Raw genomic sequence first — 27928 nt, 5'->3', positions numbered from 1 at the left:
AGGGGACCAGACCCTTGACATCAACATGCTCAATTCTGGTGTCTCAGTATTCTCAGGCCTGTTGGAGGACCTTCAGGAAGGAGGCAGGTGGGAAAGGCCTGGGGTGGCAGTGTCTGCTCTGAGCTCTGCCTCCCCAGGGGCCCTGGCCTGCCCTCCTACTCCTGGCTACTTACTGTCCCCCAAACAGCTGCATCCCCAACAGAGCGAAGACCACAATGAAGAGGAAAAGCAGGAAGAGGAGGCTGATGATGGACTTCATGGAATTGAGGAGGGATACCACCAGGTTCCTCAGGGAATTCCAATACCTGTCAGGCAGGAAGGATGGCTGAAGCCTTGCTGGGCCACCCCAGTGCTCCTTCACACTCATCCAGGTTCCCTGTATTCAAGCTGAGCCTCAGCCTACACATGAAGCATGCATCTCTCCAGGAACCAAAACCCACGATCCTGGACCCTGAATCCAGCCATGTGGAGCAACAGCAGACATGTGACTGTAGTGCTGGACTCGTCCACTCTCCCCAACAGCACCATTCTCCTTAACAGAAGATACCACTGCCTGTCAGGTGGCCAGGCCCAAACCCAGACTTCCCACTCCCCAACCCTCTAGCTCGGTGGTTCTCAACCTTCCTAACGCTGCAACCCTTTAACACAGTTCCTCATGTTGTGGTGACCCCTAACCACACAATTAGTTTCATTGCTACTTCATGACTATAATTCTGCTACTGTTACAACTCATCATGTAAATATGTATGTTTTCCGATGTTCTTAGGCGACCCCATGAAAGGGTCACAGATTGAGAACTGCTGCTCTAGCTCCACCCCAGTGTTCAATCGGCCACCCAAGTTATGGCTGACCTGGTGTTTCCTAAGGCCTCTTTCACCACACTCCTTGAAGAGAAAATATGACTCCCTCATTCATAGCCAGTCTTCATGGCATACAGGGACCATCTCTACCGGTAATGATTTTGCTGCTGAGTGACAGCTCCAATGGCCATCCTGGTCTCTAGAATGTTTCTCCGAGGAGCCTTCAGCCTTCCCCCAGGGAGAGATGTCACCAGCCTCTGCACCTGTGCGATGCTATTCTGACACCCTGACACAGGGAATGAGGGACAGCAGAACAGACGACAGTCTCCCTGTGCTTACCCTCTTAGGGGCTTCTGAGAACTCTGATGCACTCTCCTTCCTCCTGGTCCCATGTCAGGGGCCAAGACACCCTCCACAGCCTCTCTTATAAGAAACATGAATAGATTCGGGAGTATTAGAAAACTCATGAAGGGTCCAGCCTTCTGGCCTGGAAAGAGCCAACCTACCTCAGGACAAGGGTCACTGACCTCCTTGGGGGGGATCTGAAGACCCAAGACTTGGGTAAAAGGCATTTTTCTGGAGCCTCTCTTACCGGCCCCCACAAGTGCTCAAGGAAGACTGAGGACAGTCAAAGGACATGCTTAGCATATTTGTAAACCTAACTGGAGAGAATTCCTGCATAAGCCTCTTTTTGTTCATGCATCTCTGTCCTCAAAAGGTTTGGATTAGGGATTTAAAACAGTTGGAAAGGACTAGCAGAACTTCAGTCGACATGGAAGGAACTCTAGGCCCATGTGCTGCAGGGGCTCAGCATCAACAGCTTTGGTAGCACAGCCACTGGGACAGCACGACACACAGGCCCTCTGAAACAGAACAAGCTCAGGCCACCCAGCCTCTGCAATTGCTAAGACCACCATGGAGAGGGTCCTCCCCTCCTGCTCCTCCCACCTGCATCTCTGACAGGAAGCAGAGGGGTCTCGGCCCCATGCTCGACCTCACATCAACCTCCCTGGGCTCCAGGCTCCTCACAGACAAATGAAACAACTTTCTTCCAGAGTTAAGATTTATGTGAAGTGGAACTAAAAACAGAGTCTTGTCACCATCATAATTAGCAAAGCTGGGATCAAGAGAGTGGAGAAATCCAACCCGGGCAAAGGAGCCATGTAGGCACTAGGCTGGCTGCCATGAGGCAAGGGCCAAGGCTACCCACCCTCTGCACAGTGGGTGGGCGAACCTGGGACAGGACTATGGAAAAATTTCTGAGAACTTCTGTTTTCTTTTATTTTTATTAGCATATATTCATAAAGGCATTTTCTTTCAAATATATCATGTACTTTTTTGCCACATTCACCCCTCACTCTCTCCAGCTCCTTTCCTTCCTTCCTCCAGACAGCCTTGTCTTTCTCTGTTTTGATGTTGTCTGTGTAGGACCCATAAATGGGATAAAACATACAATATGTGTCTTTCTGACTCCAACTTATTCTCCTCACTTAATATGATGACCTCTAGTTGTATCCTTTAAAAAAAATTGAAGGCCTCGAAGATAAAACTGGTAGCTTTAAGATGAGATGGTATAGAATTATGACAAACGACCAGGAGAACCAGGAAAATGACCGTAGCACTGTGGGCAGTGGGGACAACCCTAAAGATGCCCGAAGGTCCAAAGGCTCTTGCCATGATAGTCCCTGTGTGTGTTGTTTCACAACCAGTGTTGTATTTAAGGCAGTAAGCCACAGCATAAGCTTCCAGATACCATCCATCCCCATCCAGCCTCACATGTGGCCTCTGTCCATTCCCCCACAGGGAGCACAGAGATGACATACTTTGTGACTTTGAAAATCCTCAGCAATCGGAGAGCCCGCAGCACACTGATTCCAAAGGAGGTTCCTGGTTTGATGGCAGCCCAGACTACTTCAAAGATACTCCCCACAATCACCTGAAACAGACAGCGTCAACACAGGGCACATATGTACCTGGACACATGTGCATATATGGACAAAACTGACAAACGCATGCACATGTCCTTGCGTGTGCACTGGTGTGGCTGCCTCTCTCAGTAAATACCCACCCTACCTCCTGTCCACTAGTGTATGTTTTACAGGGGCTTGGTAACCCAGAGAATGTTGCACAAGCCATAAATACCGTGGGTCTATCTTGGCGCTCTAGGCTCATCTTCCCAAATCCCTCAATATACCACTGTAATAACATTCTAGTAGCCTGTGGAAGTGCTCGGGTGACTAGGAACAGAGCTTGTGGCAGGCTGGGCAGTGAGCCTGGTCAACAGCCTCAAGATGAGCCTGGAGTGAATTCTCTATACCCAGATGAAACTGGGATAACTTAAGACCTCTTTAGAGGTTGAGCCAGAGGCATTCAAGTGGGCCACAGTAGAATCTGTCCCTCTCAGACATGGTGAGGCAATATGTGTTTACTGCTTTAAGCCACTCACCATCGAGATAATTTGTTTCCAAGCAGGAAACACCAGCATGGGTTTTAGAAACAGACTAGTGCAATGTTGTAATGAAACGCAACACTAGTAGTAGTTTTGGAGCCAGAGAACAAGCACCGAGTAGCCTGTCAGTGAAAGCATAAGGTGCCCTGGACACTGGGAACACTGCCCACCAGGACCTAAAGAACACAAGGAACATCTTGTAGACAACAAGAGAAGGTGTGTGCCATGATCCCCTGGCAAGACGTCTGGCCACACTGTTGCCTACAGATGTGGGAAAAACAGAAAATGAGCTCAATAAACTGTGAGGTATAATTTGCTCTGGAGATTTTCAAGTCAAGTGCTACAGGACCATCTGGACTCTGTTTTTGCTTAGGCCAAATGTAAAAGGCAAGGACAATCAACAGAAGGGAGCCAGGACCTGTTGGTTCGGAAAATGCCCAGCCTTTCCAGATACCAAAATGTGCCAACATTGAGAAAGAGCATGGTCTAAAGATGATTCCAAGAATACCACCATGACTTCCATTTGGATCTGAAAAAGGTTAAAGGCAGTTCTGACAAGAAAATCAAAGTGTGACTCCCAACTTGGTCCTGGTTAGGGTGTGCCTCCCAGGCCAGCTGTAAAGGAGTTAGAAGGTTAGAGTGCACTTTCCACCTAGTCTTGAGGTAATAAGACATTGGGGTGCACTACCAACTCTGTACTGAGGAGGTAAGACATTGGGGTGCACTACCAACTCTGTACTGAGGAGGTAAGAGACTGGGGTATGATCCATACTCACACCTGAGATGGTAAGTGCCCCAGGAAACTAAAGGATGTTAACCTTAATGTATCTCAAGGAAACATGAGCAAAGGACCTGTTCTGTAGGAGTTGGTTTTTATCTAATGGGGTAAACTCCAAGAAGGTAAATAATATATCCATAAAAATACCCTCAAATGCCCAATATGCCCTTAAAAGAAACATATGTAGAGGCATACCAGGTTGACTGAAAAGGACCAAGGCAAGACAAAACAAAACTAGTCTCTGGGGTGAGAGAGAATGCTCAGCAGTTAAGCGCACATACTGATCTTGAAGAGAAGCTGAGCTTGCTTCCCAGGACCCACACTGGATTGCTCACAACCACTTGTAACTCTAGCTCTGGGAACATTTGACATCTCTAGCCTCCAGAGGCACCTATACACACATAATTAAAAATAAAAATAAATCTTTTTTTTTTAAATAGGTCTTTTGATTCCCAAAACCCTACTGACAGGGACAGGTTGAGAAAATTGTCCAGCTGCAAATATGTACTTCTCACAGAAAGAGAAAGAGCTCCAGAGATAGAACTCAGAGCCCCGTGGACAGCCAGGCTGTAAGCAGCTGTGATACCAGCACCATTCCCTCTCTGTACCTGTGGCTCCTCTGTGCTTTCTATAGGCCCTTTTCTGAATAGAAATGCCTATGACAGTTACCCCAGCCTGCTATGAGGTAGGATCCTGGCTGTGGAAATGGTCACTTGTCATAGTTTCACATGCCAGCAGACTGAGAACTTCAAGAACTGCACACCTGAGCCTGAAGAGAAAACTTCACTCTATGCTGAAGTTTCTGTCCATCTGGCCAAATCTCCCTCCCTGTTTGCTTCCAGCATTCCAAGTCTTACACATGGCTGTGGGCCTCTACTCATCACCTCAGCAGGTGCCAACAGGACCAATCCTGGGACTTCGGGCTAAGCACATCCTGCATGCTCTATTACGTGGCCACACCCTGAGCCCGGTCGCTACTCTCAGGGTGAGCCATAGCAACAGCTCTCACTGAGACTTCTCTGACCCATAGAGGTTAGGAGGAGACCAGGACAGTCCTACCACACACTCTCCAAAAAGGCAAGTCTAGCATGGTTCTTTCTCAGAACTAGTCCAGGCCAGACTGCAGGATGGTAGGATGCTGGACCACAGTCCCCAAACTCTACTGGAAAAATTGAGTTGCTAAGAGACAAGGTCTCGGGTACAGAAGGAGCTACAGAGCTTTGCCCTAATTGTCAATCTACACATAGGATCAGGGAGGAAAGAGCATATATCCTTCAGGAAAGCAGCTGTTGAAATTCTGGCCACTAGGTAGAGCTAGGACAGGCCTCCCTCTACAACTCGTATTACCTCCCAGTCTCTAGCAGCCTTTCTGGCCCACACAGGGTCACAGAGCTCAGCCCACTCTGAGTATATATAGGGGATGGGGCTGTGCACATCTCAGACTCACTCAACAGAAGGGACCTAGTGAGGCATCTTACTCACCCCAAAGTCAAAGCAGTTGAAGGAAGACCTAAAGTAGCTCCTGGGCCCTAGGCCATACATCTTCAGGGACATCTCTGTGAGAAAGAGACCCAGGAAAACAAACTCTGCAAAGTCTAGAAGGCAGAGAAGAAAAGGTTTAGCTCAGGCTCCTCTCCCCTGGCCTCTAGCCCAAGCATGACAGCAGCACACCTCTGAGCCTTCTGGGCTTGGTCTGAACCATCCCACCCCACTCCACCCCCACCCTGCTCTGGCCACAGCTCAGAAGAGGGATAAAGAATTGAAAGGTCATGAGATGCACCAGTTCCAATGGTAACAAATGCTCAATGTCTATAGGACACAAGTACAGGATCACTCAGGAGTGAGCTGCCTCAGGACACTTCAGAGGAGGCTGGGACAATGAGGCTGGGCACAGCCCAATGGCTCTTGTACATTGTCCCATGTTCCAGTTCCTCACTCTACCTTCTGCCATTTTCCAGTCTCCATTAGGGATCCCAGCCTCCTCCTCAGAGTCTCCCATAAAAACTCCCTGACATTCTTTCTTAGGACCCCAAAAGAACCAGGTTTGATTTTAACTTTACTCATGTGTTTGCCTCAACTACTAAATGGAAAACTCTCCACCATCCATCTCATATGAGCTCCCAAAGGTGCCAACTGTTTTTGTGACCTCAACTCAGAGCAGAGCCACACAGAGCACAAAGTCATAACCAAGAAGCGAAGACAAGCTTCTAAGATCCCTGTCACCAGAAAGCCACCAACCTAACCATCCCAGGGTCTCTGTCAAGGACATGGGACTGCAAGCAGACACAGCTTCTGATAAGAGTAGAAGAGTATTCATTCTCCACGCCAGTACACTCTGAGATTTGCCTGCACCCACCACTCTCCAAAGGTCATTCTGTGAAGATCCAAATGCTTCCGCTGGGGGCGAGTTTGCGGCAGCTGCAGCAGCACTAGCTCCACAGCCTCATACAAACGGGGTGGGGCAGGCATTTTATACACCAACAACAACTCAACCCAGTAAGCGCACCCTCAGAGCCAGTGGGGACCTGTTTCCAGCATGGGATGCTAATAAGTAGGCCTGTCAGAGACAGGACCCTCCCCAGTCAGGCTTGACACTGCCCAAGTGACCAACACCCAGCCTAAATGTCCTCATCAGCAGGTGTGAAGTAAAGAAGAAAAGCTACCGTTACACACACCAGCCTGGAAGAGCTCAGTAGACAAAGGAGACACAGAGCAGAACGGAGTGACCCAACTCTCCTATCTGAAGCCCAAAGTACCTCCGTAGCCAAAGGAGCAGCTCCTTCCATTGAGCTCCCCATGGACCTGGAAAACCTGCCACCTACACACCAAGTGAGACTGGGCATGCACTGAGCTCGCTCTTCAGAAAAATAAATTGTCAGGGGTTAAACTTTCAGAGAAAAGGTCAAAAATGCCCTTATATCCTGTCAAAATGGCCACAGCATTAGACATAACCTCCCTCTGAGGCAATAAAGAGGTTCCTTCATTCATTCCTGTATCATTCATTCAACTGACACCAGAGCTACTGGGAAACAATATTCATCATTTTCTGTAGGGCTTACAAGCTAAAGGGAAGCAGAAAGAGATGAGGAAATGTGTTTTTCTAAGGTCAGTAAAATGGCTCAGTGGTAAAGGCTGACCTCAAGCTGTCAGCCGGAGATTGACTCCCCAGGACCCACACAGTAAAAGGAGTGAATTAACTCCCACAAACTGTCCTCTGACCTGTGCACACACAAATATTTTTCAAAAAATTGTTTTGTTGGGGGGTTTTATTTGTTCTTTATAGTAAGAGACCAGTATGCCATGGGAACAGAGGGGAATGATGTCTATCTATGGGTAAGACTTCATAGGGCTCACAGGATGACAAGACTCAGCAGCTTCCCCCTTCATTATCCAAGCTTTGGTTTCAAAGGTCCTGGTTGTGCTTTGGGATCATCTGTCATGTGGCAGAGCTCCCACTGGTCTGTTCAAGATCCAACACTCCCTCAGCCTCTGGCAAGGCTGCCCCACCTTACTGGGTCAGTCTAGCTCTCAAAGACAATGCCTCAGACTCTAGGTAGAAACATTCAGATCCTGTAAAGGCCCACCGTCCTTCAGTAATGTTCCCTCACTGAGGCCAAGAGAGCCAGGGATTACAGGAAAGCACTGAGAAGAGAAAGCACCAGAGGACCAAGAGAGACAACGCCCGGCAGGCCTATCTGTGGCCTAACCCAGCATTGGGGCCGTTCTAGCCTGTGCCACCACACATTAGACATGCAAGCAGACAAATGCCCCACAACATACACACATGACCTGCTTAGACAGCAACCACCCAGGAGTAACTAAAAATGACAAGATACCATGGCTTCATGAGAGAAGTACAAGCCTCAACAACTGAGAAAGCAGGAATCAGGTTCTTCGGTTCCCACCCAAACCCAATGGTGGGGAAAACATGAGCCTGGAGAACCAACAGAAAAGTCCTGAGACATCAAACCACCAGCCCTAGGACACAGGCCCTGGAGGCCAGGACGTGCTGCTGCATGATATACACTAACCCTGACCTTCATCCTACCCTGGGAGCACAAGTCAGGCTGACAGCTGATGCCACCTCTATTCCTTTTCACTCTGCTGCCTCTACACCTTTACTCTATGAGGCAAGTAATAGATTTCAGCACAGAAATTTAGGAAGCTACAGCCTAGAATCCTACTCCCCAAACAGTATGCACACACATGCATGTGACTGACTACTATGCTATGGGGTTGTCAGTGCCTACACCAGATGGGAGCTCTTTAGGGGATGAGCAGGCTTAGTGGTCCACAGAGTGTGGTTACAAAAGGGCCTCCATCAGGGAAGAATACTCAGCCAGCAGAGGCCAGGATGGAGTCTCACTAGGTCAGACAGGGCTCTCCTGAAGGACTCAGGCAACTTTAGGCACACAGATCCCTCTGGAGAAAGTGAACTTAATTAGGTCCTATTCCTCCATGCCCACTACAGATAACAAGAGTAAGTGCAGCTGAGTCCTGAGGAAATGGAAAGCAACACATTGACTGTAGAACATGAGTAGATTCTTTAACACTTGAGTGAGCTGTTCCTCATATGACTTGGGGAATCATTCTCTGACAATCAGTACTTATGCCAGACAAGCATAGGAAGTCTCAACCCTCCAGGGTCCTCCTGTCTGTCTTCTCTGAACTGTAGCTGGGACCAGCTGAACATGACTCAGATCCCAGTGACTAGTGAGGGGCTCACGACATGAGACATCAAGTTGGCCCTGTGGGGAACATGGAAACTCCCCAACTCAGCCCACGGTAAAGAGACAGAGTGATCAGGAGAGCTCTGGGAGAATGCAGAAATCCAACTCTGCCTCCCCAGGCATTCAGAAGTAGCCTCAGGGCAAAGAGGCCAGGAACTAAGTCACTGATGACTGAATCTTCTAGTCTGGCTTGCCCCTGGCCATACACTTAACTATTCCCCTAAGAACCACTCATTTCATATCATGATACAAACATGATGAGCATCTAGCCAGATCAATTAAGGATGCGGGGGATCTTCAGGCCCTGAACACAGGCCAGGCCCATGACTGTACAGTAGAAATGGGATACCATCCAGAGCATCCAGTACCAGGGTTTCCAGGCTACAGAGTAGAGTGGTTGGGAAGGGCCCTGGAGAAGGGACTAGAGTACGTACACAGTGCAGTGGTAAGCCGCTGAGGCTGATTATAGTGCACCATGGCCACGCACAATGTGTTCAGGGCCACCACGCACAGTACCACCCAGTAGAAGCTCTGTGCTTTCACCATACGCCGGATGAAGAACCGGAACATCTTCTCCTTCCTCCGGAAGTATGATGAGCTCTCCGTCTTCCCACTCTTGAGGCTGGCACGAGCAAAGGGAGACCCTGCAGGACAAGTCTTGATGAGGGCTCAGGGAACAGTGGGCTCCCAGGACAAGCAACCACCCACCTATAGACATCCCCCTCAGGTATATGCTTACTCTTGAACATTCTGAAGACATCTTCCTGACCACAGGCAGCTGAGCTGCTTACCTCCATGGGCCCTGAATGGATTCCAGCCCTTTCTCATTTCTCAGATTAGGGAGTCCAGGGCTAGTGGGTACCAGACCGGATGATCAACAATCAATGTCTCTGGTCCCCAAGACCCTGGCCAACTTCCAAAAGGACAACTCTGACATGGGTACCCTCTACAGGTACTCCATGATTTTCCTCCAAAGATATAAATAAATCCCACCACTAATCCTATCTTTGGGGCTCTGCAGTCTCTGGCCTTCCCTTCCCCAGCCTCACATGTGCACCATGGAGGTGGCTACTTTCACAAACCGGGCCTGAATCATATAAAGAAGCCTCTAGGCCAGCTCTGGGAAGGGGTGCAAATAAGGCACTGTTCTTCCCTACGGGGCTGGGGAAGACACAGCTGTACAGACAAGCCAAGATCTGTTACCCGGAGGATGGCAGACGTGCAGAGCAAGGCACTGCCTCAGACCCCAAATACATACTACATACTCACACGGGCACACAGAAACCTCAGAGTTACATGCACATTCAGCACACATCTAGCGCCTGGCCAGGCTCACTCTGGTTGGAGACCCAACCAGATGCTCACATATTCAACAGGCACACAGCAGGAACGTATGTACATGCACAGGGCCACTCACAATATAGAGAACATGCAAACCACTGAGTCACTCAACAAAGTCTCAGGGGAGGCAGCAAGATCATCCACACCCAGCTCACCATACCATCCAAGAAAGGGGCAGCAAGACTCGTGTAGGAAGGCCTTACAGGAATGTGTCTTTTTATCCAGCCACACACCACTCCTCTCTCTCACACTGTTCTTGAAATCCTCTCCCAGTTCTTCACTCTAACACACACTCAAAGCTTGATAGGGCCCTCAGAGTGCAACCTGAAGGCACTTCTGCTCCTCGGCACCGGAAAAATAGACGTGCCAACTGCAGATACACTGAAGCCTGGTGCCCTTGGGCAGGAAGCATAGGCAACCACGCCAATATCCCTCTCAGGCACTTTGTGAACCCGGTTCTCTGGGCTGCATTTCCCAGCAAGCAGACCATGTATATCCAAGTCTGCTCTGGATAGGTCTGCAGTGAGGTCTCTGGTAAACACACTGTTCACATTGTAGGCTATGAGGGAAACCACAGAGACTAGGACCCTTTTTCACTCTTCTGTGTTTCCCGGGCATAGCTAATGCCAGCATGTATTATCTATAATGAAAGCATGTTTCTTAAGAACAACAAGATCTGATATCTTCAAGCTAAAGGTATTGGAGCATTAAAATAATTCATGAATGACAGCAGATCCTAGCCAGCTACACACGAAGACTCCCTCCACTCAACTACAAGGAGCATCAGTGAATACAGGGTCCTTATGGGTCCTCAGCACGACTAGTTCAACAACATGTATACACAGATACATGAGTGGGTTATCCACATCAGGCTCTAAGGAAGGCACAAAAAACAAAGGATAACCAAGACTCACACCACCATTGCCTATCTAAGACTACTAAGAAGAAGGAAGGTTCCAAGCTTCCTTCCAGCCTAGCTGGCCTATCCCAGTATATGGCATTGAAAGTGACATAGTACAAGCAACATGCCAACATCCGTGGGTTCTGTGGGGATGGGAAGTAATCTCACAGTCCTATGGATTTAAGGATAGCACTAAGTTAATCAAAACAAAGTGAAACTCGGAGAGAGAAGGAATCTGTGGTGGTCTAAGTAAGAATGGCCCCCCTAGGTTCATATATTTGAATGCTTGGCTCCCAGTTGATGGAATGTTTAAGAAGAGTTAGAAGGTATGGCCTTATTGGAGGAGATGTGTCACTGGGGACCGGCTTTGAGGTTTCAAAAGCCCATACCAGGCCTAGTGTCAGCTCTCTCTGACTCCATCTTGTGGATCAGATGTGAACTCTCAGCTACTCCTCCAGCACCATGCCTGCCTACCACCATGCTCCCAACCATGTTGGTCTTGGACTAACCCTCTAAAATGGTTAGTTAGGCCCCAATTAAATGCTTTCTCTTTAAGCTTCCTTGGTCATAGTGTCTCTTCACAGAAACATAATAGTTAACTAAGACAGACTTTTTAGAGAAAAAAGAATTTCATTTCTAAGCCATTCAGCTGGTGAAAAGAGACGAAATAAACAGGTGGATAAACTGATGGCAAGCCCGAGCCTGACACTGAGGCAGAGAAGAGGTCAACAGGAACCAATAACTGTGATAAAGTCACAGCTCCAGAGCCAAGGAGGAACTGTCCACAGCAGTCCAGGTGCCACTTGACGATGGTCCAGGAAAAGCACAGGAACCAGGGGAGGGACTCAGAGTCTGCACCCTAACATCCTTCGAGGGACACTAACAGGTCGGCAGCACAGTGGGAAAATAGGAAACCACCTTGTGAGGAAGACCTGAAGAAGAGAGTGAGTGGGAAAGGCTCTCAGGTAGGGGTCCTCAGGAAGCCCACAGCAGGATGCTAAGCATGGGGCCAACCATGTGCAGAAGCTCTGCAAAGGTCACACCTCCTAGGTTAGGGGTGGAACAGAATAAGTGGAAACAACAATTTAGTGGCTGAAACATCTCAACGTTAAAGAAGGAAAATAAATAGAATATCCGTTCTAATTATGAGAGCACGTTAGGGAAAAGCCCATCTGTGGAACGGAACTGAAACCTAGAAATGGGCAAAGAACAGGGAACATGACAAATACCAACCTGATCTAGACACCACAGAAATGTCATACAAATAATAAACACGAAGTAACAAGGAAAGAAATCACACTAGCCCACAAGACCAGGACTTGAGGGGAAAGCTAAGGCCAATTAAATACATTTTATAAGGGAACTTGATACATGTGCTGGCAGGTCTTGATGTCAACTTAAGCTACCTGAAAGGAGGGACCCTCAACTGAGAAAATTAATGCCTCCATGAGATCTGCCTGTAGGGCATTTTCTCAATTAGTGTTTGGTGGAGGAGGGCCCGGCCCATTGTGGGTGGTGCCATTCCTGGGCTGGAGGTCCTGGGTTCTATTTGAAAGCAGGCTGACCAAGCAACCAGTAAGCAGCACCCCTCCATGGCCTCTGCATCAGATCCTGCCTCCAGGATCCTGCCCTGGTTGAGTTCCTGTCCCACTTTCTTCACTGATAGACTACGATGTGGAAGTATAACCCAAATCAACCCTTTTCTACCCAACTTGCTTTTGGTCATGGTGCTTCACTGCAGCAACAGAAACCCTAAGACAATATTCTAAAGAGGAATAAAAAAGAAAAATAAATTACCAGGTAAATGCAATCCAAAAACACTGATAGCAAAAATAAAAAGAATAGAACAGTGGCATAACGTCAGACAAGATCAAGGCCAGGCACCGTGCCTATAATCCCAGCACTTGGTAGGTAAGAGGCAGATACAGGAGGACCATCATGAGTTCAACACCAGACTGGACTAGACAGTGAGTGCCAGGTCGGCATGAGCTACAGAGTAAGACCTTGTCAAGCAAAAGGAAGGGAGGGAGGGAGGGAGGGAGGAGGGAGGAAGGGAGGAAGGAAAAAAAGGAAGGAAGGAAGGAGGGAAGGAGGAGAGAGGGAGGAAGGGAGGAGGGAGGAAGGGAGGAAGGAGGGAAGGAGGAGAGAGGGAGGAAGGGAGGAGGGAGGGAGGGAGGAAGAGAGGAGGGAGGGAGGAAGGAGGGAAGGAGGAGAGAGGGAGGAAGGGAGGAGGGAGGGAGGGAGGAGGGAAGGGAGGAAGGAAGGAGGGAGGAGGGAGGGAGGAGGGAGGAAGGGAGGAGGGAAGAAGGAAGGGAGGAGGGAGGAAGGGAGGAGGGAGGGAGGGAGGAGGGAGAGAGGGAGGAGGGAGGGAGGGAGGGAGGGAGGAAGCCAAGTGTCCAGTGGAGTGAGGTCAGACCCTGTGTGACGACACAGAAGAACGGAGGAAAGCATGGTGATTACAGCCTCACAAACAGCCCTAGAACACAAGATAAAAAGCATGCAGCGCCCGAACACCAACAGCACCCCTCCAAAGTGACAGCCCTACAAGACAGAAAGCAAAGAAGCAGCAATTTCAATTACCAAGCTTGATAACGCTCAGCTGCAGGACATATACTTTTTGTTTATGCTAACGAAATATTAAGAGTAGTTACAAACCTTAATTTGAAAAGTTATAAACTTAAGGAGATTTATAGCCTCATTTCCCAATCACTATCTGATACAATTTTATCAAATTGAAGCTCATCCAGATATTGCCCCTACTTGTCAATTAAGAAGCAAACTCCTAGACAACCTCTGGCTCAAAGAGGAAAATAAGGAATATGATATAGATGCCAACAAAAAGGCATACATTATAGCAAAGCTGTACAGAAAGGGAGAGACACAACCCAAAAGCCTTCATTATTAAGGAAGAAAGAAAAAATGAAACAAGTGTTTTTAGAAAATCAAAAAGGGGCTAGAGAGATGGCTCAGCAGTTACGATCACTTGCTCTTCTTGCAGAGGACCCGGGTTTGGTTCTTAGCACCCACGTGGTGACTCACAGTTATCTGGAGGCACACACGGTTGCATATACATATATATGCAGGCAAAACATTCATGCAAATAAAATAAAATAAAATAATTTTTAAAGAAAAAGAAATTAAGAAAATAAGACTGGTTAAGAGTGCTTAGTGTTCTTGCAGAAGTTCCAGGTTCTAACATTCATCAATACACGTTAATGTGTGACATAATGATAATGACCATATGTCATTCTGTATGATCCTAATTAGGAAAAAAAAAAGAAACCAAAGGATGCACTGGGGATCAATAGCAGCAAAGCCGTGCCGACCAGGGCTCATCTGCAGAGCCACGAGCAGCTTGCACACACTACACACACACACACACACACACACACACACACACACACACACACACACACACACACACACACACACACACCCCTGTGTGGGCCTGTGCCTGGCCTCCAACAGATATCTCCAATTCCCTGTGCTCTCAACAAACCAAACCTTTGTGCCCCCAACTCAGCCCACAGCCCCATCTCCTAACCAGAGCTCCTCTATCCCTGCTGTTTCTCAGACAAAACCCAGAGCTTCCTAGAGAGCTCTCCTACTCTCAGACACACCTGACTGGACTGTCTTCAAATCGGCCTGAAGTCCAAGCATTTCTCATCTCCTTCTCTACTACCCAAAGCCAGGCCCAGGATCTGTCCTGTTTGATTTGTACCCTGGCCTTCACAAACTGGCTTCCCTGCTTGCACTTTTTCCCATTTCATTTTCTTTTCAGCATCCCAAGGAGACACAGCTCCCACCGCTTCAGTGAAAGCCAGACAGCAGACTTTAGACCAAGGATGGCCACCTGGAATCCTTGAAAGGACCTAGCCTACCTTTAGCCTTTGATATTGCTCATAAACACTAGCTCCATTCCTGTCTCAGGGTCTGGATACTTACTTCTAGAAGGTTCTTTCTCATTCTTTTCCAGCTCCTTACTCAAGGGTATTTTGTCCTAGAGCCATAAACTATAACACTACATCTAGACCCTTGAGAGTCTACCCTTCCTTGTAACACAGCTGCATCTGATGAGCTACACATGTGATAATCATTGTCTCATCTGATGCTTTGCTGAAACAGACCCCCTAAAGACGAAGGGCCCTGATCCTCTGTCCAACACCACAGCTCAAATGCCTCAAAGAACTCCTGTACTATTATGGGTATTTACTAAATATTTATTGAGTGAATAAACACACAAATGACTAAACACAAAAGAGATTAAGTTAATTAAGGGAATGCTACATGCAACTCTACAGAAACAAAAAAGCAGATTTCTTAATAAAGTATAAACTACAAAACTGGCCCAAGTTCATTCCCAACACCCTCTATTTTTCTAGGACCGCACAGGTCTTCAGTTAATCTCACCTATAAACAATTACAGTGCTCTCTTTAGTATAATATTTTTAAGAATTCCTTTGAGGAATTCTTACAATTTATCTTGATCATATCTCCTCCTGTTCCTCCCCCAACTCCTCCCAGACCCACCCCCCACTCCCCACCTCCAAACTTCATATCCTTATTTACTTTTTAAAAAAACAGTCCACCAAGTTCACTCTGTACTGCCGATATACTCATGGATGTGGGGCCGTCCACTGAAGGGTGGTCAACCAACCAGGAGCCACACAAGTCTAATAGTCTTTAAATGCATATACACCACAGTAAAGAAAGGCTTTTCAAAAATTCTAAGTCATTTTACAAAATCAGAATGTAGGTAAAATGATAATCAAAGACAATTATGTGAATATAACAGTAATTTTTTAAATTAGATTTAGATCTGTAACACATTGCCTGTCACTACTATAAAATGAACACAAGTCTACAGAAAAGTAAATGAGTGGATACTCATTTCAGGCAACAAAAGGACCAAAACCATCAGCGTCAATAAAACAAGAATTACAGTCCCAGTCCAATGCTGCTTTGTGCTCACCCAACTAGCCTCAAAACTGAGGGGCGGGGTGGGGGGAATGACCATGTACGATGACACAAGCCTTTAATCCTAGCACTTAGGAGGCAGAGGCAGGTCAATCTCTGTGAGTTCAAGGCCAGCCTGGTCTACACAGTGACTTCCAGGACAGTGAGGGTTACAGAGAGAGATTCCATCTCAAACAAAAAAAACCTGGAAAAATTTTAAAGGATCAGGCACCCAGGTGAAGGCAAATACCTTTTTGAGCCGCTAATGAAAGATACTAACACTGGATTCTCGAAAGTGCAGACACCTCTACCCTCAGTAGCCCACCCCGGGGAGCCCATCTGTAGAGACAAAGGCACTGGTAAGAAGACAAATGGTCACAGGAATTTAGGGCAACATTTCTCATTATGAGGAAAAATAGGAAATGTAAATGGCATGGCTGAGGGGACAGCCAGAAGAGGGAGAGAGGCGCAGACCCCAACAGGCAGGGAGCAGACTCCAACTGTGACCTTACTCTGGGACACTCAGACCACTGAAGGACTAGGCAGGCCAGATGGGTTTGCTGTGTGGCCTCGGCATTGCTGGGGTCTGTGCCTCTCCCACACAGCTGCAGGAGACCCAGGGCTGCACCATCCTGGCAGAATGAAGCCCAGTAAGGCTTCTGGTAGGGAAATGCCAGGTATTTGGGGCACTAAGGGAACTAAAATGCCTAACTCTGCAGGAAAAATCAACCAGGCTCATTTCACTGTGGAAGAGGAGGGCACAGAGCCAGGGTGTTAGAGGCCCAGGCCAAGGAAAGGAGGACCAAGGGAGGATAAGCAGAAACCCTCTGTGCCTTCCACCCTGGGTTCTGACTACAGGGTGTCGTGTAGCCAAAAGCAGCAGCACCCAGAAGGGCACTTCAGGGAGTGCTGAGGGAAGAACCCCAGGCGGATGACGGAAGGATCCGTGTCTGCACTGTATATGCATCCAGGCAGGGCTTCACAGCCTCAGAAGGACCCCCAGAGACTCACCAACAGCACAGAGGTCCACAAACCGGTCCTCCCCTTCCTCCGCATGGATCAGGTCGTTTCGGCTCTTCTTGGTGGCAGCCCTCTTCAACACTGCTTTAAACAATGGGTAGTGGAGACCAGTGTGAGTTGCAGCATCGGGGACCCACCCAGGGCGTCTTTCAGCTGTGTGGCACTATCGTTCCTGAGAATGGTCCACTATCTCAGCTCCTGTCTTGACACTGAGGCAAAGCAATTCCCTGACCATGGCCCTTAGGCGCTTCTCACTCCTCACATGGAACTTTGAGGGTCACTCTTCTTTCTCTTCCATCCAAAGCAAGGACACTAGGGAGGCATGACCACCAAGAAGACTTAGACATATCATCTGGGGCCAGGCCACGGATGCAGAGGTGCGGGTACAGATTTGCTCGAGTGGGGTGACCTGCAGAGGTGACAGCATGCCATGCTGTCTGGTCCCAACCTAAGCCTGCCCGTGGCTCGGGCTGTGCAGGCAACAGCAGGCGCCAACAGCAGTGGAGGCCCCCAACTCTACTAAGGGCTCTGGACAGTGCCTGGAGTCTTCTGGGGCCTTAGGGATAACCGTAACTCCAGAGACAGACAGTTCATCTCAAATCCTGCAGGCATGAAGCTTCTAGAAACAACACTGTCCAGCATAGCTTCCAACAAAAGAAAATGTATGCATGTGTCAGAAGCCCAGGCTGCTCAGATTCTATAGCCCATGTGTTACTATGACAGATCTAAAGGGACCTAACCTGGCACAATGTCCCAGGGAAACAGGTATCTGAGTTCCTACTGTGTGGGGAGTGCTATTGAGACCACTTACCATCCAAAGGGGACTTCTCTTCAGCATTCTTGTCCTCCTCGGCCAACATGACTTCCTCTGTGAGGGGCAAAACTCAGGTCAGGGCCTTTCTACCCATCCCCCAAAAGGGACTCATCCCAGGAAAACCTGTAAAAGTAGTCTGGAAGCACCTGCCTGCTCCTCTATACATATCCACATCAGCAGGCTGTGACTGCATGCCCTCTACCAACACCCAAACCATGCCCCAAGCAGAGGCCCAGCAACCTCACCATCCCATGTCCAACCTACAAATGGTCCTCCTAGACAGCAGCTGTAACTGTGATTTGCCACTGATGAAGTATTTGTAAGACCTCAGGCAGGACAGCAGCCTACATGGAAGGGAGCAGCTCACATAAATGGAGCAGCCCACATGGAAGGGAGCTACCAGCATGGACAGATCAGCCCACATGGAAGAGCAGCCCAGAAGTAGCAGTTTACACAGAGGGGGTAGACCACATCGAGGGAACAGGCCACGTGGAGAGGGAAAGCCCTAAGGAAGAGAAACTGCTGACGTGGAGAGGGGCAGTCGACATGGCGAGGGATAGCCCTATGAAGGGAGTTTCCCAGGTGGAGGAAAGAAGGCCATACAGAGGGGAGCTACTTTACCTGGGATGGAGGAGGCAGGTTAGAGTTTTGGTTTACAGTGCCAGGGCAAGGATGACAGAAAAACACAAGGCAAGAGCAGGGTACTCAGGTCCTAGACTGATCCTCCACTCAGAGGGTTTGCCACTATCATATGGCAATGCACTAAGATCAGCCTTTTTCACCGCTGCATCCCAGAGCCCAGGAATGCGGGGCGGCAGCAGGGTGGACAGTAGACAGAGCGGAAGTGCAGCTGCCCACTTTCACACAGACTCACCCGCCTTGAAGATCCACTCCAAGTACCCGTTCAGTTCTCGCTCAATCTGCTGCTGCCTACGGAGCTTCAGAAAGGCACGACGGTTCTCTACTCGCTCCCGCTCCTTGGCGAACTCGCTATACCATGGAGGAGAGAAAAGCAAGCAGCTCCAGGGGACAGTTTGCAGGACAGTGTTGCTTCTAGAAGCTTCATGCCTGGAGGCAGGCTCCTTCCAGCTCCCGCACCCTCACCTCACCCACCACATGCTCCGGCTCCAGCTCTGGGAATCCATACCCCTATGCCATACCCCTCACTACTGCTGAGCTCCCAGCCCACTGAGCTCTACTGAGCCGGCTCTCACCCACCCTCTACCTGGCTCATTTCTAATCCTCTCTTTGGATTGCAGTTGAGATACTCCATCCTCAGGTGCCTTCTCAGCTTTAAACTTCCTCATCAGACTCATTCTACTCTGTCACTGTGGTGGCCTGAATAAGAATGTCTCCCATAGGCTCATATATTTAAATGCTTAGTCATTAGGGAGTGGCACTATTTGAGAGAGATTAGGGGTGGGCTTCGAGGTTTCAAAAGCCCCTGCCACGCCCAAAGAGTCAGTCTCAGTCAGTAGGAGTCTCAGTCTCTCTCTGTCTCTGTCTCTCTCTCCTTCCCTCCGTCCCTCCCTCAGTCCCTCTGTCTCTCCCTGTCTCTCTGTCTCTCTGTCTCTCTCTCTGTCTCTCTGTCTCTCTCTCTCTGTCTTTCTCTCTCTCTCTCTCTCTCTCTCTCTCTCTCTCTCTCTCTCTCTCTCTCTCTCTCTCTCTGCCTGTCAGGATATAGAACTCTCAGCTCCTGCCTGCATGTCGCCAGGATTCCCCCACCAGGATGATAACAGACGAAACCTCTGAAACTGTAAGCAAGCCCTAATTAAATGTCTTCTTTTATAACAGTTGTCGTGGTCATGGTGCTTCTTCACACCAACGGAACAGTGACTAAGGCAGTCATCTACACTGGAGGCTCAGGCAGCCTCTGCAAAGGCACCTGGAAAGATATGCTAGTGATAGCCACACCTATTACAGGACACACAGAGCCCAGAGACCACTTCAGCTCCAGGGCGTGCTGTCCTCTACATCTAGTCTTTATCCTGGCAGCTGGTTTGGGGGCCCACCAGGCTCTATTCCCATCCACTTTGGGAGCCACAGGCCTGGTCAGAAGTCTTCAGGGTGAGACGAACAGAGCCATCCAGGGATTCTGCTGCTCAGGTAGGGGCAGAGTCAGGTCAGGCCTGTCCTCTTTACCATCTTTGTGACCTAAACTTCCTTGGACCATATAAGAGTGGGAGCTCCAAACAGGAACCCAAGCACAGAACAGAAGGGTGCTATGTGCCCATGGGCTCCAATACAGAGGGCACACCAGAGTCCATGGTTCTTACCCTGAGAGCACACCCAGCACTAGGTTGAGCATAAAGAAGGAGCCAATGATGATGAGAGGGATGAAGTACAACCAGTTCCAGGTGTTGCCAGCTGCATCATTTGTCTGGGAAAAAAGGAGGACATGAGACAAGTAGGCAAACAGCTATGGTCACATCAGTGGGCTTGGCCTCCAGGCCTCTTCAGAAAGGTCCAGGCAGGGAGTCCAGGCTTGGTCAGACCTGTTCTTGCCTCACAAAGCCTTCCCTGGGTAGAGGCTCCCAGAGACCAGGTAAACTGTACATCTCCAGTCATTGCCAAGTGATACTAAAAAGCCAGGAGCAAGTCCAGAGAGCCAACGACTGCTCAGGATACACTGAGGACTACATGCCTGACCTCTGTCTGAGAGGATAGCTCCTTGATAGGATACTCATGGCCTCCATGAGCAGCTTCAAGGATACTTCCCCCTAAATGGAACCCCATAATCTCCACGGTTAGGGTTAATCCTGTCTAATCATGTCTTCAGCAGGTCCCCAATTCAGGTTATATGTGCCTCTACAATGCATTCTCCACAAGCCCCTAGAATCTCTCTCTCAACCTATGCCTGGCCCAAGATGGCTCAGCACCCAGGCATGATCTGAATAGCTGAAAACATAAAGGCCATCCCCTTGGCTTATTATAACAAAGCCCACTGAAGAGAAAGCTCCCCGAACCCAGCTTAACTCCACAGCTATTTTACTATATGAACTCCGGTGGACTCGGCTAAAGAGTATAATGAATCTCCATGTGCATCTACTACTAGAAGCAAACCGTGAGAGAAGTGGATGCTGAGGATGGGCACCTCCCTTTAGACAGCAGGACACCTGAGCTCTGTCCCAAAGCTAGGCTGGTCACCAAGGCAATTGTCAGGATCTCTGCCCCCCAGCATGGCAGATCTGCAGACTCTGTTCTTTTTTATAATTTTTTTTTTTTTTTTTTTTTTTTTTTTTTTTTTTTTTTTTTGGTTTTTCGAGACAGGGTTTCTCTGTGTAGCTTTGCGCCTTTCCTGGTACTCGCTTTGGAGACCAGGCTGGCCTCGAACTCACAGAGATCCGCCTGCCTCTGCCTCCCGAGTGCTGGGATTAAAGGCGTGCGCCACCACCGCCCGGCTTTTTTTTTTTTTTTTTTTATAATTTTTTTTTTTTGCAGACTCTGTTCTTAAATAGCCCTAGATACCTAGGACTGAGTGAAGCTTATAACTTCTGAGCCCTGAACACTGACTGTCATCAAAATAACTATCTCCAATGCAGAACTGACACTCAGAACCACACACCCCGCCCCCCCCCCCCGCCCCCCCCCCCCCCCCGGCTTGGTTTTTCGAGACAGCATCTCATGCCCACTCTCCAAATCCCTACTGTATCCTCTCCCTATCCAAAACCAAGGGTCCACTGGTCACACCTTCCCAGACTCCTGGCTCGAGTGTACTTTCATCCTCACTCTCTAATTCCCAAAGCTCATGAGGTGCTCTTCCTTGTCCTTGTTCCCTAGTAGATGGTTCACAAGACTCTGGGACAGGGTTAGGGAGGTAACAGGGCCATCTTCCTACAAGAAGATTGAAATTTGCTAGAGTTGGTTGTAGAATCATCAAGAAAAACTTTGGGAAACAGTAATTAAATGGGTCACCAGCACCCCCAGGGGCCTTATATTGGACATCCTTCATGGCCCCCACAGTTTCATAGATTTGGTCGCTCAGGAGTGGCACTATTTGAGAAGATTAAGAGGTGTGGCCTTGTTGGAGGAAATGTTTCACTGGGAGTGGGCTTTGAGGGCTCAAAAGCCAATATGAAGCCCAGAGTCTGCCTCTCTGTCTATAGATCAAGATGTAGCTCTCAGCTACTGCTCCAGCACCTGCCTGCCTGCTGCCATGCTGATAATTGACTAAACCTCTAAAACTGTAAGCAAGTTCTCAGTTAAATTCTTTCCCTTATAATAATTGCCTTGGTCATGGTGTCTCTTCACAACAATAGAACACTGACTAAGACATCCACCAGATCCAGACTACCTCAAATTGCTGAGACAGGCTAGAATTCTAATGAGAATGAGGGGGAAAATGAAAGGGTTTATTTGTCTTATACTTCCACACAATTATCATCGAAAGAAGTCAGGGCAGGAAGTAAGGGAGGAACCTAAAAGCAGGAACGGAAGCAGCGGCCATGGAGGAATGCTGCGTACTGGCTTGTTTAGTCTGCTAGCTTACACAACCCAAGACCACCTGCCCAGGGGTGGCATGACCCACAAACGGCGGGCCTCCCAAATCAATCACTAATTATGAAAATGTCCCATGGGCCTGCCTACAGGCCGATCGTAGGGAGACATTTTCTCAATTGTGGTTCCCTCTTCTCGGATAACTCTAGTTTGTGCCAAGCTGACAGACCAACCAGGACAATGGACAAAGTATACCCAAAGCAAACATACAAAACACAAGCTCTGGAGGAATCCCAGCATGCTATGGAGGCGCAGGTGTCTGGGTTTCAATCCAGAGCAGTCCTAATCCTACTCCACACCATCTTTACTTGGCCCTCAGACCTCACTGGCCCTTGACTCAATCTAGAAAATTCCAACAGGAATATACTAGTGATTAACAGCAGCCTACAGGCCTAGGGCCTGGACAAATTAATCAACTTCTCTATAACCCGTTTTTAATCATTTGTACAAGTCAACAGGGGTGTGGCATGATATGTCACAACAGGCTTACTATGCGCAGGCTCACAGCATCAGCTGCTGTCATCACCAAGAGCAACAGCAGCATCTTCTCTGCGTTAGCCATCTGATCTATCAAACAGCCCCCAGTCTCATCTTCATAAAAGAAGACTGCAGGAAGACCTACGTCCAGAGTATGAGGTGATATGGACCACAGGCTCTTGAAGAAACACCTGGATAAAGGGGCCTATATTCTACCCTAGAGTAGGAGAATGGGCTAAGGACCGGGAAAGAGTTCTCAGTCTGAAGTGTCCCTAAGAGAGACACACGCCCCAGCCCCCTGCAACACCATCCTGAGAGCTCCAGACCATACCACCAGGGCTAGGGCAAAGATGTAACTCACATTGTAGAGGATGTCAGTCCAGCCCTCCATGGTGATACACTGGAACACTGTCAGGATGGCGAACAGGATGTTGTCGAAGTTGGTGATGCCAAAGTTGGGTCCTGGCCAGTACTCCCGGCATTCAGTGTCACCCTCACACAGCCGAGCTGGGGCCTCCTTGCCACAGGGAAAGTCACCCACAGGCTCTGCATCTGTGAGGAGGAGCAAACGTGAAATCTCTGCCCCCACGTCTCCACCATCACCCCACCCTTTATCATGCCTGCACCTGATCGTCCTCTCACTAACCGTACAGCCGCCTCCCCTGCAGCCAATCATCTGCCCTCTCTGGAGCAACTTGCTCACCTCTCTCCCTCTCCCTCCTGAAACCTTCCCATTATCATTCAAATGTGCTCAAGACCCCTTCATCTTGAAAGCAACTCAAGCAGACATCTATATGCCAACTCTAACTGTAACCTGACTTCTCTGCTTTCTCCCAGCCTGGGGAAGAGTGAGAGGGACTGATAAATGATAAGTCTCATAAATGATTACTAAGTTTATTTCTCCTTCTCCAATTGCTTGATTAAGGCTTCAAAAATACCGTGATTTGCCCTCCAGTCTTCCTATTTCTCGTACAGGCTCAAGTTCTTAAGCACGGCCCTGAAACCACATGATTTCCTCATCTCAGTGTTCTTCCACTTTGCACTTCTGCACTTACTGTCCCTGTAACTGGAGCGCTCTGGAAGCGTGGCCAAACAGCTGTCCTTACTCTGTTTATCAGCAGCCTTAGCAGGAAGGCTGCCCCTGGGGAGCTCATGCAAAGCAGGCCCCAAGCTGTTCTATATCAAATACTTTTGTTTCCTTCATAGATGTTTTTATAGTGTAATTTTATTCATGTATCTATTTACTTCTTACTATTTATCAGGCTACTAGAATATAAGTTCTACTTTACTAGTCTGGAAGCTCCAAAGCCCCTGTGGCACTGGACCAGGGGCCTGTCTGGTGGATAATACATCTGGGGTCCTCCCTCGAGCCCAAGCAGCACTGCACGACTCACCTGTGCTGTTGGGGAAGCAGGCTTTATGGAACTTGCCCATGTAGAACTCGAGCCCAATGATGGCGAACATGAGGATGGCAAAGAAGAGCAGCAGCCCGATCTGCAGCAGCGGGACCATGGCCTTCATGATGGATTTGAGCACCACCTGCAAACCTGCAATCGGAGGACAGAAGAGGCAGAGTGACAGGAGAGGAAGGACATGACAGGGAGTGCTTATGCAGGCAAGACAGGGAGCCCTCTATGGCCAAGTATGAGGTCTGAAGGAGAAGTGAGATGAACAGGATCTGGAAGCGAGGGAAGCAAAGAGTTCAGGATAGGGAATGGGCACAGGTGAGAGAGAGAGAGAGAGAGAGAGAGAGAGAGAGAGAGAGAGAGAGAGAGAGAGAGAGAGAGAGAAAGGTGAATTCAGTCTGAAAAGAGCAGAAACCCCTAAGGGTGGGGAGAGAAGGAGAGAGAGAGAGAGGCAGAGGGAGAGAGAGAGAGAGGCAGAGAGAGAGAGAGAGAGAGAGAGAGAGAGAGAGAGAGAGAGAGAGAGAGAGAGAGAATGAAATATACAGAAGAAAAAGAAGCATCCTAAGAGGAAAGACCAGGGAATCTTGGGAATAAGGAGCAGGGGATCCTGGAAAAGTAAACACACAGAGATTCATAGTAGATCAATCTCCTCAGGAAAAGAAGGCAATTCTCCAAAACCAGAAAGTGTCTTGTCACTGGCCCCAGGGCACAAATGAGCTGGCCAGAGAAACTACCAAGATAGATTATAACCCTTAATCCTTCACCCTTTCCTCTTAGCCTCAGCTCTTAGACATGGAACTGAACCCTCGTCTATTCTGTGAAGAACAGGAAGTCAACCAAGGGTTTTCTTATAGTGGTCTCGGGACAACACAACACCAAGTCCCTGCCCGCTCAGGGCCTTAGTAAGCCTGAAGCCAAATCTTTGCCAGACCAAGGAAATAGTCACAAGGAATAGCCTGTGTCTAACATGCTTACTAAGTCCCCCAGGCAATCTCTTGTCCATATTTGCCTCCTAGCCAACTCAGTACCAGGCCCCTCAGGCACTAAGACAAGGTTGCCCGTCGTAGCCTTAGACATTTCCCTGTTCTACAACCTTACTTGGTCTCTAATCTGTTCTTCACTCCCAGAAAATGAAGGTAAGAGGTAGAAACACAAGTCTGGGGAAAAAAAGCAGGGCCACTGCGGTAGTCTGAATGTAACTGGTCCCCATAAGCTCATAGGGAGTGGCACTATTAGGAGGTATGGCTTGTTGGAGTAGGTAAGGCCTTGTTGGAAGAAGTGTGTCACTGTGAGGCTTTGAGGTTTCCTATGCTCGAGATGCCACCCAGTGTCACAGTTCACTTCCTGTTGCCTTCTGATCGAGATGTAGCCAGTACATGTCTGTCTGCATGCCGCCATGCTCCCCACCATGATAATAATGGACTGAACATCTGGACTGTAAGCTACCACCTCAATTAAATGTTTTCCTTTATAAGAGTTTCCGTGGTCATGGTGTCTCTTCACAGCAACAGAAACCCTAACTAAGACAGCCACCCTCTGGGATTTTGTGAAGAATGAACTGAAAAGGGTTTTGTAGTGGTTTGAATCAGAAATGTTCCCCAGGGGCTCAGGTATCTGAATACCTAGTCCTCAGTGTGTGGCACTGTTTGATAAGGTTATGGAACTTTAGGACATAAAGCCTTCCTGGAGGAATTACATCACTGAGGAGGGGAGTGAGACTTTACAGCCCGGCTTCTTTCCAGTTTTCTCCCGATGCTTCCTAAGTGTCACTGGGATGTGATCTTCTGACTTCCTGCTCCTGCCCCTCGCTGCCATGCCTCCCCCACCATGAAGGACTCTCCCTCTGGAACCATAAGTGAAAATAAACTCTTTGGTAAGTTGTTTTTGGTCATGGTGTTTTCTCACAGCAGTAAAAGTAACTAATACACGTCAAAAGTAGACATCTCAGGGGTAAGGATGTAGTTCAGTGGTAGAGTAAGTGTTTGGTATGCACAAGGTCCAATCCCCAACACCCCCACACACAAAAAAAAGGTGTTCAAAGGGCCCAATACTTAGGAGCTACAGCTTTGAGGAGGGTGGAAGAGTTATATTGGGCCTGAATGTCTAGACTTACTTGGAATTCCAGACACCAGCTTCAGGGGTCTTAGCACACGCACAGCCCTCAGGGTCCGGAGGTCAAAGTCTGTTCCAGCTGTGGCGAGAATCCTGGCAAAAACAAGGACAAGGGCTATAAGAGTTTCCACACCGAGTCTACAAAGAAAAAACACTCATTTCACCACTTGTGTCCTGTCTCCCAAGAGCAGCAACACATTCTTTCCTGTGTCCCTGCCATCCAACCACAAGCCAGGGTAGGTCAGGGCCAAGCAAGGTGGGACAGAACCGACTCCTGAAGGAATGTCGACAAGGACTTTATCCATCTGCTGTCCCTCTAGTTCAAAGAGGGACATCATCTGAGTGGGCACGCAACCATTGGCCTGGGAGTGAATCTTACTCCAATGGAGTCCATGCCTAAACCACATTCCCAAATCAACTCTAACCGCACTTCCTGCTGCTTCAGAAAAGATGACAGCGTGTAGCAGCAGAGGTAGACTGGACCCTGAAGGATGCCGGAGCCACACCTCCCATCACCCTCTTCATGTTATTCTAGGAGAACAGAGAATGGAAGGTAGATTCAGGACTCGGGAAAATATCATCATGGGGGGATGTCATCAGGACGGCTGGAACCATACACCCAACAAATTCTTCCATCAGTGGCCTCTGTCGTGGTGTTTCATCCCGGCAGCAAGCAGTAAACAATACATGCCAGCCCTTCTTCCTGCCGCCTGGCTCCCACGGCCAACAGTAAAGAGTTCGGGAAAACTGTCATTCCTACTAGAGCTAGAGGCCATGAACCAGTGACATTTTCTGACCTTGAAGACAGAGGTTTTTAATTAACTAACATACAAACCCATACCACACTGTCAAGAGGAAAGCAAGGCACCCTGCATTGTCTCCCCATCCAGACCAGCTACTCCAGCACTGCTGTTGCCAGTGACTGCACAGAAGACTCCCACAGCCCTCACAGACCCTGAACACAGAGTTCATATGGCACTACTGCCAGAGAGGTGGTCCACCCAGGACAAATTCCACTTCACCCAGTGACCTAAGCTGAGATAGCTCCATATCAGCTTGAAACTGGGCCACTACTTGAGCACATATCTGACCCTAGGTAGTTGCCATGGTGATCTTCATTTCTGAGGCTCTACCTTCATACTGCCATGTACACAGAAATGGCTGCAACATAAGATCCAAGAGCTGCTCAGAGCACTAACTCAGAAGAGAGACTGAAACCTGGCCTTTAAACTAATGCAGCCCCACCTCACAGACATGCGCCAGTTTTCACAGAAAGGAGGGTGCACAGTCAGCAGCCCAGGACACCCACATAGGTTGCACCCGGCCTGACAAACACTCAGGCATAGCCCTGCTCCTCCCTCTGAAGAGAGCCACACACAGCTATGGGACCCCACACACAGCCAAGCCTAGTCCTACAGCCAGGTAGATGGTAACACTATCACACTTGCCTGCTGTATGTAGTCAGCTAGCCAGAAGCAATCAATCACACACACACCCATGCCCAGCACAACAACCAACCAGAAAATGGTCCTGCCCTCAATAAGCCAACACAAAGACACTGGTTTGCAGTACTTTCAGGCACCCATGCCCAGCCCAACAGTCAACCAGGAATCAAACAGAATACTTGGTGCTGATGAAGTTAATGAA

The 27928-nt window shown here is 48.7% G+C and overlaps 1 protein-coding gene across 9 annotated transcripts in view; it reads right to left on the bottom strand.

The window, feature by feature from the left end:
* The window catches only part of Cacna1b (calcium voltage-gated channel subunit alpha1 B), a 155240-nt gene that overhangs the window by 94967 nt on the left and 32345 nt on the right, over nucleotides 1-27928 (bottom strand). For 6 of the 9 annotated variants that reach the window (XM_052722815.1, XM_052722818.1, XM_052722816.1 and 3 more), the window contains exons 4-14: nucleotides 26283-26374; nucleotides 24158-24310; nucleotides 23125-23315; nucleotides 20066-20169; nucleotides 18664-18779; nucleotides 17787-17843; nucleotides 16967-17059; nucleotides 9192-9401; nucleotides 5510-5622; nucleotides 2624-2736; nucleotides 174-305 (exon numbers count right to left, since the gene is read on the bottom strand). In XM_052722815.1, the coding sequence (XP_052578775.1) occupies nucleotides 174-305; nucleotides 2624-2736; nucleotides 5510-5622; nucleotides 9192-9401; nucleotides 16967-17059; nucleotides 17787-17843; nucleotides 18664-18779; nucleotides 20066-20169; nucleotides 23125-23315; nucleotides 24158-24310; nucleotides 26283-26374 (1374 nt within the window). The remainder of the gene's footprint in view (nucleotides 1-173; nucleotides 306-2623; nucleotides 2737-5509; nucleotides 5623-9191; nucleotides 9402-16966; nucleotides 17060-17786; nucleotides 17844-18663; nucleotides 18780-20065; nucleotides 20170-23124; nucleotides 23316-24157; nucleotides 24311-26282; nucleotides 26375-27928) is intronic. The other 3 variants (XM_052722817.1, XM_052722820.1, XM_052722822.1) reach the window with 1 other exon arrangement.

This window comes from Peromyscus californicus, unplaced genomic scaffold (genome assembly GCF_007827085.1).
Source record: "Peromyscus californicus insignis strain IS unplaced genomic scaffold, ASM782708v3 Scaffold_7__1_contigs__length_154581171, whole genome shotgun sequence".
Classification (NCBI taxonomy): domain Eukaryota; kingdom Metazoa; phylum Chordata; class Mammalia; order Rodentia; family Cricetidae; genus Peromyscus; species Peromyscus californicus.
This window is presented reverse-complemented; position numbering and strand designations above follow the sequence as displayed.